We start from the raw sequence: 12,881 nt of genomic DNA on the forward strand, positions 1-12,881 counted from the left end.
TCTTTCTTTTCTTTCCTTTCCCTTCCTTTTCTTATCTTTCCTTTCCCCTTTCCTTTCCTTTCCTTTCCTTTCTTACTCTATTCCAGAAAGCTTTCAAAAAGACTTTTAAGAATACATGAAATATATGAAAACCTTTTAATTACAAAAAGGAGAAAAAGAAGGATGAAAATCATGGGTGGGACTATTAAAAATGAAGACTGGAGAAAATTTTGTCATTGAGACTGGATGATAATGACATACGTACTTGCTGTGGTTAGACTGGATTTGGCTTTAAGCCTTTTAGCAGTCTGCAAAAAAAAAAAAAAAGAAAGAAAAGAAAATGTTTTAAATTACAGTGAGATAATAAAAAGAATAAATCTCTTGCTCAGAAGAAGCAAAACCATTCTTGTTACAAAAACCTGAAAGGAGTTTCTCCTGAGAATCCATGTCATAACGGCCCTGTGTGATCTGACAGAGGCGCTCTCAGCAGCACCTTGCAGGAGACTCGGGGATTTTGTGGAGCTGTTGTCCGTGCAAACTGATGGTGTCACCCTTAGCACCGGTCAGTCTGTGGATTGGTCAGACCCAGTCTGCTCTGATTCCGGGTTCTCTGCTGGTCAAAGTTGATCTCAACACTTATTTTAGAAAAGTCTAGACAATGGATTATATGTTCCTTAGTCAGCTGTTCTTAAACATCTTTTTTTTTTTTCTCAGATGAACTTTGTTAAATATTTGGTAGCACTGATAGACAAGTTTCAAGAGGAAAACTCTTCCTTCCAAGTACATGCTAATACTTAGGCTTGAACAGGATGCAGAATTTGAGGTTAGATTGGCTTCTTTTCCAAACTGAGTCATCAAATACGGATGCTGGTCTCAAGGGGCCATCCAGCCTTCTGGACGAGCTGAAGATGTGCCCTAATAAATTTACCCTCGGAGACTGGTTTGAATCTACTTTAATGTCCAGACCAATGGTAGCATAAAACCCTACAATTCTGTGTTATGGTTGCAGTAAGTTTACCCTGGTAGACTTTTCAAGCACACATCACAAAGACATCCACCTGGTGGAAAAGCTCAGTGCATTCATAAAACTTTGTCTAGCTTTGAGCATTATATGATTCCTTGGTTTATTTCTGAGGATAAACTGCTTACCAAATACATACTGAGAAAATGAAGTGAGGTGTTAAGTAGGACTGTCATTTATAAACCAGTTAAAAATTGAGGGACAGCCTACCAAAAGTAACATATTTGGTTATAGAATAAGTGATCTGTAGCACTTTTTTTTTCTGACAGGAAATAGTTAACAAAGGCATTCCTTGTTAGTAGTGACAAAAATAGTATCCTAAAGTTTAAAAAAATAATAATAATAAATTACTTGTCTCCAAAGCTAAGAGCTGCATGCACTAGCTTATATAAAATGGCACCATATTAATAAGAAACAAATTAATAAAAAATGGGGCTAGGAGATATCCCCTTCTGCCCCCAGAACACATTTTAATCATTCTTCAAGAGCCTTACTACTTTCTTGACTCCTACAGAATTAGGTGCTGGTTCTGAATAAACATTAATGTATTTGTGAAGAATTCCCCAATGGGAACGAAGATTTACGTTATTGTCAAAGGCTAAAAACTTTCAACTATGTCATGCTCATTACGGTGACCTTTTCCCATTAATAATCTTCCTAAAGGCCAGGTATCTTGTGCTTACTAAGAATTAATTAGGATGATAATTGATGGTAATGAGATCAGAGGCAAAATATCAGTTGACTAAGGCAGTATACTATAAATCAGGAAATTCAGCTTCTGGCCTTCATTCAATCAGTGATTTTATGATACATGTCATATCTTTTGAACATTCTGTATCTCAGCTTCTCCATCTGCTAAACTGTTCATAATAACTGCCCTGGTCTATCTCACAGGAATGTCTCATGGACAAATTAGATAACTGTAAAAGTGCCTTGGAGGTAAAGCCACTCTGAATAAGAATTAGTGTGAGGTAGCTACTGAAAAGTATGTTGCAGAGGCTAGGGTGGTTAATCTCCCCAGGCCTCATGACTAGATAAAGCTTCTTAATGGATTCCTGTCAAGCAAACCAAACCCACCTTATCAGTTCCTGGCTGTATAGTATTTAATGGAAAAAAATCTCCTTTACAGACATTTCTTACCTTGATACAAATGTACGTTAAAAATCAGTCATGTTTGAATTAAATAAAACCTTTCTAAGTTGCTTCAAATAATCTCTAATACCCAGTTTATAATTTCTGTAGTCATTTTAGAGGGTAAGGATTTGCTATGTTTAATAAAGTTGAGAAGTACTATATGAAATAATATATGGGGGAGAGAAATTGACTCATGCTTTCTCAGGTAATACTTATTACTGTTTTTAAGACTGACATTACCAAATTGAGACTTTTTTTTCTTTTGTTTATTTTATAGAAATGTCAAACTCATTTCTGCCTAAACCTTTTATTTTTTTCCTGGTTACTTCATAATCTGTCACAGTTAACCTTCTCATTCTCAGTCATAATCATAACGCAGACAGACTCACTCACTGCAGCTCAAAATCATAACCACCAAATCCCTTGAAGACAGAAAAACAGGGGGCAGGGATGGCCTTTCCTGAAGAAATCCCTTCAGTGCTCTTACTCCTCTTCCCTGTTGTCTTCACTTCAATGTGCAAAGAGTTCCTATGTAAATTTATAGCACCCAAGTGTTCAGTCCTTGAGAAGGAGAATTGAGCAAGTATTTAATTATTTGCATAAAGAGGTCCTATCCGGGCTAACTAGAAACTTTTATTCCTAACTCAACTTCATCTCTTTTCTTCCTGCAGGGGACCATTCCTAGTGGCACTGGGGAAATCTTGGCACCCAGAAGAATTTAACTGTGCTCACTGCAAAAATACAATGGCCTACATTGGATTTGTAGAGGAACAGGGTGCCTTGTATTGTGAGCTCTGCTATGAGAAATTCTTTGCTCCTGAATGTGGTCGATGCCAAAGGAAGATCCTTGGAGTAAGTACTGGAAACCTTTTCATTCTGAGTGAGTTTTAAAGCAGAACAGTTTTTTGGTATGAGACCCTTCCATCCTTTTTACTTTTTATTTTCTTCTTGCTTGATCTCCTCTTTGCTTTCATCACTATTTATTTTTGTAAAGCAAAACTAAATAGGCCTCTGTAGGAGTATATCGGACTCATGGGGTTAAGTTGTCTTTGGTTTTGTCTTACTGAGTACTGGCTTGTCTGGTTAAAGTCTACCTACGCTGTGGGGAAAAAATAATTTACTGTGGGTGTGCTACCTCAACAGGACCCTGTTTGCTCAGGAATGAAGAGGTCGCACAGGACCACACACGTTTGAGTTCTCAGAACCGACACCTTCCCTGTTTTAAATTAAATTCCATCGCTTTTATAAGAGCAGCATTTCCCCATTTGTCAGGGTTCAAGCACAGGGCACAGGTCTCGTGAAATATATAAAACATGAAGCTTATAAATGGTATATTTTTCTTGAATACATATAATGTTTAAAAATATAACCTCAGTTTTATGAGAGTATACATGTGATAGAAAAATAATCAAACCACCTTTTTTTTTTTTTTTTTACAAAAGGAGTAATTTAGCAGTCAGATACATAATAAATAATGATGAATGAATGAATGAATGTCCTACTCTGGAATACCCAATTTGCAGTTGTGAAGTAAGGTTAAGGCATTTCCTATGGGTGACCAGGAGTTAGAATTTTACTTTTAGAAGCAGCCAAGGTCCTGGACTCATAGAAAACTCAGACAACTCATACAAACTTTGGAAATGACATTGCTGAGTTCTGTTTCAATATGAAAGTATAATAATGAAACTCTAATTCATATTAATTCAGAGAAGAGTTAGTATGAGTTATTGAGCAGTCTTAATTTTAGAATACATCTTTAAATGGGCCTAAAATTTTGAGGACACTTAAAAATTATAAATATACTACATGGAATATGTCTGTATTATTAATTTATACAATATGTGGAGAACAAAAGAGAAGAATGATTCAGGCTGTACCTTTCCAAATGACAAAGAATTAATAGGTAGAATACATTAATACTGTTTTAGTAGATAAATGTATTCTGTGGATTCTAGAATAATTAATAAAACAAGGTCAGGTAAGAATCTAAGCACCAAATGAGGTTCTTGGAAATAGAAATCTTAAACTCGCTGCTACAGACATGGGCCAGAACATCACTAAAGGGAGAGATTCTCTGGATTGTGTTTTAGTTGTCTGATAGCCTGCTGAAGAAGGAATAGTAATCTGTCTCCTGGATAGAGAGCTGACTATATCTAGAAGCCTTGGGAAATGATTTGGTTGAATGTATATTTCTTGTATGTGCTTATTGTGATCTCTTTGGGTCTAAATAACTGCCATTTCTTCCTCTTGTCTTTCATTAGTGAACTGTGGCATTTTCTATGGCTAATAATTTATTCTATATCCCTTTATTTTATTTTGACAGTGTTTTTAATTACAAAAAATATTTCACTCTTTAACAATTAGAAAATACAAAAATTAGAAGGGAGGGTATAGCTGAAGTGGTAGAGCCCATGCTTATCATGCATGAGGTCCTGGGTTCATTCCCTAGTATTTCATTTAAAAATAAATTAAATAAACCCAATTACCCCCCTAAATGTGTGTGTGTGTGTGTGTGTGTGTGTGTGTGTGTGTATTTTTTTTTAAAGAAAATACAAAAAATACAAAGAATAAAATTAAAATGACCTGTATGTTTACCAATTCCAGAGAGTTCCCGTTAACCTTAGTATGCGCTTTCTTCCAATGTGCTTCTTATAAGTAATCCATTTATAAAATTGTAATTATGCTTTATGTATATGGCACCCTCTTTTTTGTGATAAATATTGTGGAAAAAGTAAATTCCTCTGTTATTACCTATTCTTCAAAAATGATTTTTAATGGCTGTATCTCCTCCTCTCAATTCAAAGAAATGATTCCTTGCAAACCACCTTCCCCAGACTTCTTTTACTACTTAAAATCTGGCCCAAGTCTTTGATACTTCGTACATGTAAAGCACAGGGCCACTGTTGACTAGAATCCATGCTTTATGGTTCAAATTTTAGACACTCATTTGAATGTGTGCTTAGTACAGTCATAGCTGATTTCCAAAATCCTAAACATGTGTTAAACATGATTGGATTACACTGTTGCAGTTATTGCTTCCATCATGCACCAAAGTATAGGTTTGTTTTAGTTTTTAAATGTTTTGCCCTTCCTCCCTGACATTTTCAAGATAATACTGTGAAACCTTTACAAGTTAATGTTTCCTGACACCCTTTGAGAGAAGACAGAATGTATTGTAGCAAGCACTTATAAAATGCTTTTATTCACTGCATGCATAATGTTTAACATAGTAAATCATTCTTTAAATAAGTTTGTTGGTTTATATTTGTGAAAAATGCATATTTTATATAGAGCATCAGTTTAGATGATTCGTGAATCTGTTCTTAAATATCTCTAGTTCCTTAGAGGAAAAGCTTAGGGAAAGACAAAGCATGTATGTCCACTTTGGGTCATTTTAAAAGGGCTGTATTGGTGGTGGGAGGGTGTAGCTCAGCGACAGAGTGCATGCTTGACATGCACGAGGTCCTCGGTTCAATTCCCAGTACTGCCAATAAATAAATAAATAAGTAAGTAAAACAAATAAACAAATGAATAAACCTGATTACCTCCCTACCCAAAAAGTAAATAAGTAAAAGGGCTGTGTTGGTACAGTTAGTACAATAAGCGTTCATCTTTCTTTACATCCAATTACTTTTTTCTGACAGGAAGTCATCAATGCTTTGAAACAAACTTGGCATGTTTCCTGTTTTGTGTGCGTGGCCTGTGGAAAACCTATTCGTAATAATGTTTTTCACTTGGAGGATGGTGAACCCTACTGTGAGACCGGTAAGATCCTGAAGACATTAGTTTCTTAAGTTTTGAATGAAGATAAAACATTAATCCTTTTATTGCTATAAAGTTGAAAGGAAATACTAGGCAAAAGAGTTGTACTGATTGTTTTAGGACCCACTTAACATTACTCTAAATGTATAGCAAATGTGACTGTCAAAACAGATATTCCCCACTTCATTAAGAGAAGTGAGCACGTAAGCAATTACTTTGAGAACTATTTTTCTTGAATCACCAATAACTTATGGGTATTAATCCTACCAAATCGTGTAGCTTAAAGCCACCTCTTACACTCCACTAGTGAATTTTGAGTGGTTATAAACATGAGAAGTGTTCAGGTTTTGAATATGATACTGATGTGCTCTTTAAGGGAACTGCCTTGACAATAAATTGGAAATCCTTTGTTCCTTTTACTGAATGGGAAGGTAATCCTGGTTTAGTTTGCTCCCTTGGTGAAATTATTTTTAAAAATCCAGGCTCTGAGGACCAGTCTACTACATTTATCCTATTACCTGAACTCTGAACACTTTCTTTTCCTTTCCAAAGGCTGTAAGTGAACTTTCATAACACTTATTTATTATTACCCTTACCTAGATATTACTACCACACATGCATGTTTCAAAACATAAAATATTATTCCCTTATTGTGCATCCACTCAGTATCACTGCATTGCTACCATGGGCTTTATTGTTGTTCTACCTTGAAATTCAAAGGATGATGCTGGAAGAAGGGAGTATTCCACAGTGGTCAAGTTACAGCAGCAGTCCGCTTCTCATTTGAGGCTGGTCAGCATGACTTGACTCTTCTTTGCCCAATCTAATTAGTAAACCCTAACCGTTCTCCCCCAAGTGTGTATTGAACTCATGCTTGTCTCTCACCTCAGCTGTCACCACTAAATCCAATTCACTCTAACCCTTCACCTGGACATTGTCATTGCCAGCTAAAATGGTTTATCTTCTTTCTCCCAACCCTCAAATAGTTATGATAATATTTGTTTAAATATGAATCAGAATGTGCTTAATACCTTCATGGTTTGCATTAGAGTGAACACTATGCTTCTCACTAGAGCTGGCTTTGGGGCCCAATTCCTGGAAATCCTCACCCTTTCCCCAAAACAGTTGGAATAATCTTCCTACTTGTTAGCATATGAAACTACCCAGCCCATAAAAACCAAAACCCCCGTACCCTGGGGCTGCCTGTCTTGCCTTCTGAGATGGGCCACACTCTGTCTGTGGAGGGTGTATCTCCCTGAGTAAATCTGCTTTCACTTTATGCCTTGCTCTTAAATTCTTTCCTGCACGAGACAAGAAGCTATATTCTCCGGCAACACACTCGCCTTTGCAAAAAAGCCAAACTACTGACACCTGGTTATGGTGAAGGCCAATGCAGTGTTTCTTATAAGGCACCAGATGAGGAGTCCAGAACAGCTAGTGCTCAAAAAGCCCAGATTCCCTGATGGGTTTCAGCAAAGCATTTTCAAAGGCAAAGTGAAGGAGGGGCGTCCCAAGGTCTGTGATAAGCTTGTGCACAGTTCTCTGATTGGTTGATGGCAAGGTAACAAGGCAGTGTCACAGGGGTTGACGTTATCATTCCTTAGGCTCCAGGAGGCCTGGATGATCACAGTCATCAGGTAGTTAACATCTTCCATCTGGTGGGGGTTTTCGCATCTGTAAAACAACTCAAGAATGTGCATCAGATTCTATTATCTAGGGCCCGGAGAGATGTTAAGTTGCTAAATACCATTTACCAAGGGTAACCTGAAATATACTACACATATCTCAAGCAAAATATTATGTCATCTGCAAATTTTTTAGTTACTAGTAACTTTATCTTCATCATCTTATTGAATTCCAATTTTGTTGCTGTTTTCCAGAAACTGTCATATTTAAATTATGTCTCCTCCCACTCCAATACAGATTATTATGCCCTCTTTGGTACTATATGCCGTGGATGTGAATTTCCCATAGAAGCTGGCGACATGTTCCTGGAAGCTCTGGGCTATACCTGGCATGACACTTGCTTTGTATGCTCAGTAAGTAAACTCTTATTTCCAAATTAAAGGAGCACAGTATGGCCAGTTCTAGCCTAGGCATTAAATGGAAATAACAGTTTTTGTATTTTTCAGTACTTCAGACTTTAAAGTATTTTTACACTGATTTTGAAAGTTGTTTATTAAAAGTTTTGGTACTTTTTGAAATTATTTGGCACACAGTAAGATGCTTACCCCTTTAGAGAAAAATCATATTTTATACATTTTTGTCTATAAGGAGAAGCTATGTATTTCTTAAAACAGTAAGTCTTCTACTTTTTTTTTTTTAATACTCTCTTACTGGTGTGTTTTTAGTAATTTTGAGGAGCATAGACACTTCTTAAAATAGAAGTAAATAATTATAAAAATCTTATATTAACTTATCACTGGAGTACACTATATTTGATCTGTTTCCTTATCAATAGTCTATGAATACTTTTTTGAGACTATAATGAACATACAGTAATATAGTTAATTGCCTCTTTCATTTGATATTTTAATATTTTTGGTTTTATTTTAATGATGAGGATAGATTCAGAGATTAACATTAACCTAAGATGTGTAGTATTTAAATTTAGAAGTAAATATCTAATAAAGGTATTGTCAGTTGTTTGATTTTTTTTTTAATTCAATTTAGTATCTTCAGTGGTTTACAGTACCCATTATATGAAGGGGGAAAAGTCTTGTTAATTGAAGTCAAATGATTTCCCCTAACATTATCATTGAACCCTGTCTTGTTTACCTCCTTGATCTTTTAGACTTCATAAAATCTATAAAAAGCAACAATTTGTAGCAGATCTGCCTCCTCCTGTTCTCTGGTAGATCTGCTTAGGAGCATTAAAATTAACAAAGACAGTGGGAAAGACAAGAAGACCTAAATGTGCATAGTTAACTGAGGATATAATCATCCAGCAGCCAGATGTTGACTAGGGTTTTCACTGTAAGCAACAAAGAAATGAATTAAAAAGAATTCTCAGGTATTCTATGCCTGTGTATTTGGGGGCTTAGGAATGTGTGGCAAAGCAATTGTGTTGGGGTTTTGGGTTTGTTTTTCTGAATGCTTTGGTTCTCTACAATAGGAGGCAGATTTAAAGCATTGATTAGAATTTGAGAAGAGAAATTAATGTTACTTCTTTATGTGTTATTTTTTTCACTAGGGCCAAATATTCCCAGTAAAGGAAAATAATAATCAGTGAATTTTAAATAAATTAGAATGCATTCCAGGAGAAAGTCATTCTTCATTGCTTTTGAAAGATTACATGAAATATACTGGTAATCGTGAAATGTTAGAGGTCAGACACAACCAGTTAAAGTGCTTTGTCATATTCTTCATCGGGTGAAAAATCATTTTCCCCTTCTTGGGTACACTTGATAAAATACCGAAATTCTCTTAAATAATGCTTCTTTTTCAGGTATGTTGTGAAAGTTTGGAAGGTCAAACCTTTTTCTCCAAGAAGGACAAGCCACTTTGTAAGAAACATGCTCATTCTGTGAATTTTTGAAAGCCATCAATTCAGGAGAAGAGAAGAAAATCTGAAGAGAAAGAAGAGATTTAAAATACCGATTAATTTTTAGATTTAATATTTATATGGAGTTTTGAAAAATAATTAGTGCCCCTGAAGGGATAAATTCCAAGCTTTGAAAACCAAGTCTATGAGGAAATATTTGGCTTCATAAAGAGACAGTTTGGCATTTATTATTACTTTTTTCCTGTATTTTCTCCCCATAAAATAACTTTTATAAAAACCAATTTCCTGGTTGACTATTAAATTCATCTTAGAATAAATTAGTGAAGAATTAAATTTTAGAATAAAAACCTTCAACCTCTATGCTGAAATAATTAATTATGCCTTCTTTCCTTGTTAGGTAGTTATGAGTAAATCTATAAAAGGCAATGAAAATGCCTTACACTTAATCAACAAGTGAAACTTTTTTTTAATAGTGTTTATCTTTAAAACAGTAAATAGGAGTTTAAACAGAGGATTTTATCAGTGGTGGTGTCATTTTTTAAAAAACTATACATTTTTTGTCTTTACAGTTGATCATTCCAGTAGGAAAGGCCAATGAGATTTTGATCAAAATGTGTTATGCCAATAAGAGATGTTATATTTTTCTCCGATTCCCCCACTCCAAAAAAGCCACCATATAGCTTATAAATTTCAGATGTTTGCCTTTTATTAAAATACAACTTTTTATTCATATGTATGTTTCACCACCTATATCAAACTTTATTTTTTCCCCTTCTTCATGCTGAGATAAAGAGCAAGTTGAATAACTTTGGACTCTGACGGTTTTCTCTCTCTTTAAAGAGAATGAATAGAAAAGAATGTGGTTGGGAATTATGGTAACTGAGAGGATTGGATCAAAATTTTTAAAAAATTTCCCCTTTTCAGACAATGCATCAGTTAGATCCGTTTCAGAGTTGTACTCCTGACTGATGGAAGTTTGAAAGTTCTCTTTACAGAATAATTTTGTTCTTCAGTTCTACGTCAGAAAAATAAAAGATTGGCTTGGGGAATGTGATAAAAATTTAGATTTCTTTTTTTCTTTTAGTAGTTCTTTCTCAATAATAAATGAACCACTTCCAGTTGTAATCACGCAGTTTGGAAAATGTTTATTCACAGAGGTTTGGTAGTATAGAGGGAAACATGATTAATTACTCAGACTGGCCTGTTACTTGTTTTCTTTATTTTAGGGAAAAGATAAGCAGCTACCACATGAAAACAGAAAAACAATTGTGGTAGAATCATGGATCCTGTTGATATTTGTTGATAGTTTTTTTGTTTCCAAAACAAACAGAAGCCCATGATCACGGGAAGGTATAGTTTAAATTTGTTTGGAGAAGGTGCTCTTACAGTGGACACTGAGCCCCAAGCTCTGCCTGTCCTAGCCGGCACCTACAACTTCTCTTCCACTGTGTGTATGTTTGTCAGAGAGGGGGATTTAAGGCTACAATATTTGTTTAACCTCCCTAAGAACTTTTCAAGGTATCTGTCCTTGAAAGCTGCTAATTTATGGTCTAGCAGATTTATATTATATGCAGATAATAATTAACTGGGGCTAAAAGAATGAGAAAGGTGATACCAAGTAGCAAACTGAATGCTTCACCAGTAGCAACCCCAGACTACCTCCTCACCCTGCATCTTGTAGGGAGGCAGGAAGTTTTCTGTTCTGTTTTTTAAAAGCTGGAACTGAATTGTGCATTATTTCCTATTGCTGCTGAAACCACCTATAGAAGACATGCTGGCTAATGTGCACTGTCACATATCAATGTCAGTCTTTCGCTTTACACGACATAAAATAAGCTGGTGGTTTTGTTTTGGTGTGGTAGAGATTTTTTTAAATTTAGTTTTACCTTTCTCAATTATATGTCAAGATAGTATTTGATAAATCAATGGCATTTGAATGGCATTTGGGTATTTCCTTCAAAGAATTTTATTTGACCTGAATTTCTTATAAAGTTATCTTACATTAGGATTTCATTTTTATTACACTTTTATTTCTACATATTATTCATGGAGCATAATGTTGCATTTCTCTAAATTTTATCCCTAAAAGAATAATGTTGCTTCCTAATTTATCATTTTGTCTTTGTGCTTTGCCCTTCTCTTCTGTGGCGAAGCCTTCTATTTGTTGCTAAAACAGTGAATCCTGTGAGATAAATATTGATTATAACCCAGAAGAATCTCTGTATTTTACAGTGGGGAATGCCATATTTAATACACCAGCAGTAATCTTTTAATAACTGGCAGAGCACTTTATTCTTCTGGTGAGCTCCCTGAATATTTATTTTTCTGATTATAAATATTCCATATCAGTAGCATTTTTTAAAATTATTACCTCTATTGTAGAGTGTTTCTTTAGTCTCTCTAGCTGTATATTTTGGAATGCTGTGCTTAGGGTAGTACAGATGAAAATCACAGTACATGATTCCAAAACATCTACTTGGATTTCCCAGTTTCTAAATGTTAATGATGGGTTCAAACGTATAACATTCTCCAAGGACTGAATGTTGCTCACTGAAATAGCAGCCAGAAAATAATGCCCCCTGCTTATGCTTGTAGCATGCAGATTTCCTATTGGTTCAGGTTACAGGTTCCATTTAGAGTCTAAAACTAAACCCTAATAATTTGGTCACTGTATTAAGACAAATAGAAATGAGTTTAAATCTTCAAAATATTAGTGCAGCATTATTGTTTAAAAATGATCTACAACAAAAAGGAATTCTTTGATACCATTTTCAAGGGGTACTGTATTAGTATCACTTTTACAGCAAATAATTCTTCCCCTTTCAAGTGGGAATCTAGGGTTATAGTCACATTTGTGTGATACGTGGAGTTAAGTCATCCCTGTCGAAAGGAGAGGTGTTACAGACATACAGGAAGGGAAAACACACTGAATAATTTCATACAAATTTAATGTGGCTTCAGTTTGTCCCGCTTCGTTCCCCGTAAGTTTTAAGGTATTGAATTTGGATTCTCAGTGTATCATTTGTCTTATGTATTAATCTCTATCTTCTGTTTCTTTACATTTTTCAGTTTGTTTATGTCTGTGCTATTTTTCTTTTGGATGTGTTTTCTAATTAAAAACCACATGATAAATATAATCAGTATAGCAATACCTTAGTGTGCACATACTCAATAAATAAATGGCTGCAGTGATGTCGACAAGCTCTCCTGGTTTTTCTTTTTGGACGGCAAGTGGTTTCCATTAAGTCATCATGGGGAAAAACATGTTCACAAGGTAGGATGAGATGTAATAATTCTCAGGAGAATTCCTCTTTTATGGTATTTGCCAGCCAAAATGTCCCAGAAACAAAATATTTGAAAATACTGTCACATTTATTCTGCTTTAATCCATATTTATGCTCTTCATGTAGCATGTATACAATAAGTGGTTGTAAATTAATAGATCAGTATGCTCTATCGTCTTAAAAATTATTTGTTGCT

The 12,881-nt window shown here is 35.0% G+C and overlaps 1 protein-coding gene across 5 annotated transcripts in view; it reads left to right on the forward strand.

The window, feature by feature from the left end:
- The window catches only part of PDLIM5 (PDZ and LIM domain 5), a 185,420-nt gene extending 172,821 nt beyond the window's left edge, over positions 1-12,599 (forward strand). For all 5 annotated transcript variants that reach the window (XM_032460004.1, XM_032459951.1, XM_032459960.1 and 2 more), the window contains 4 exons: positions 2,806-2,986; positions 5,779-5,899; positions 7,820-7,935; positions 9,345-12,599. In XM_032460004.1, coding sequence (XP_032315895.1) covers positions 2,806-2,986; positions 5,779-5,899; positions 7,820-7,935; positions 9,345-9,434 — 508 coding nt within the window. In that variant the 3' untranslated portion in view covers positions 9,435-12,599. The remainder of the gene's footprint in view (positions 1-2,805; positions 2,987-5,778; positions 5,900-7,819; positions 7,936-9,344) is intronic.
- Positions 12,600-12,881: the final 282 nt, after the last annotated feature.

This window comes from Camelus ferus, chromosome 2 (assembly GCF_009834535.1).
Source record: "Camelus ferus isolate YT-003-E chromosome 2, BCGSAC_Cfer_1.0, whole genome shotgun sequence".
NCBI lineage: Eukaryota > Metazoa > Chordata > Mammalia > Artiodactyla > Camelidae > Camelus > Camelus ferus.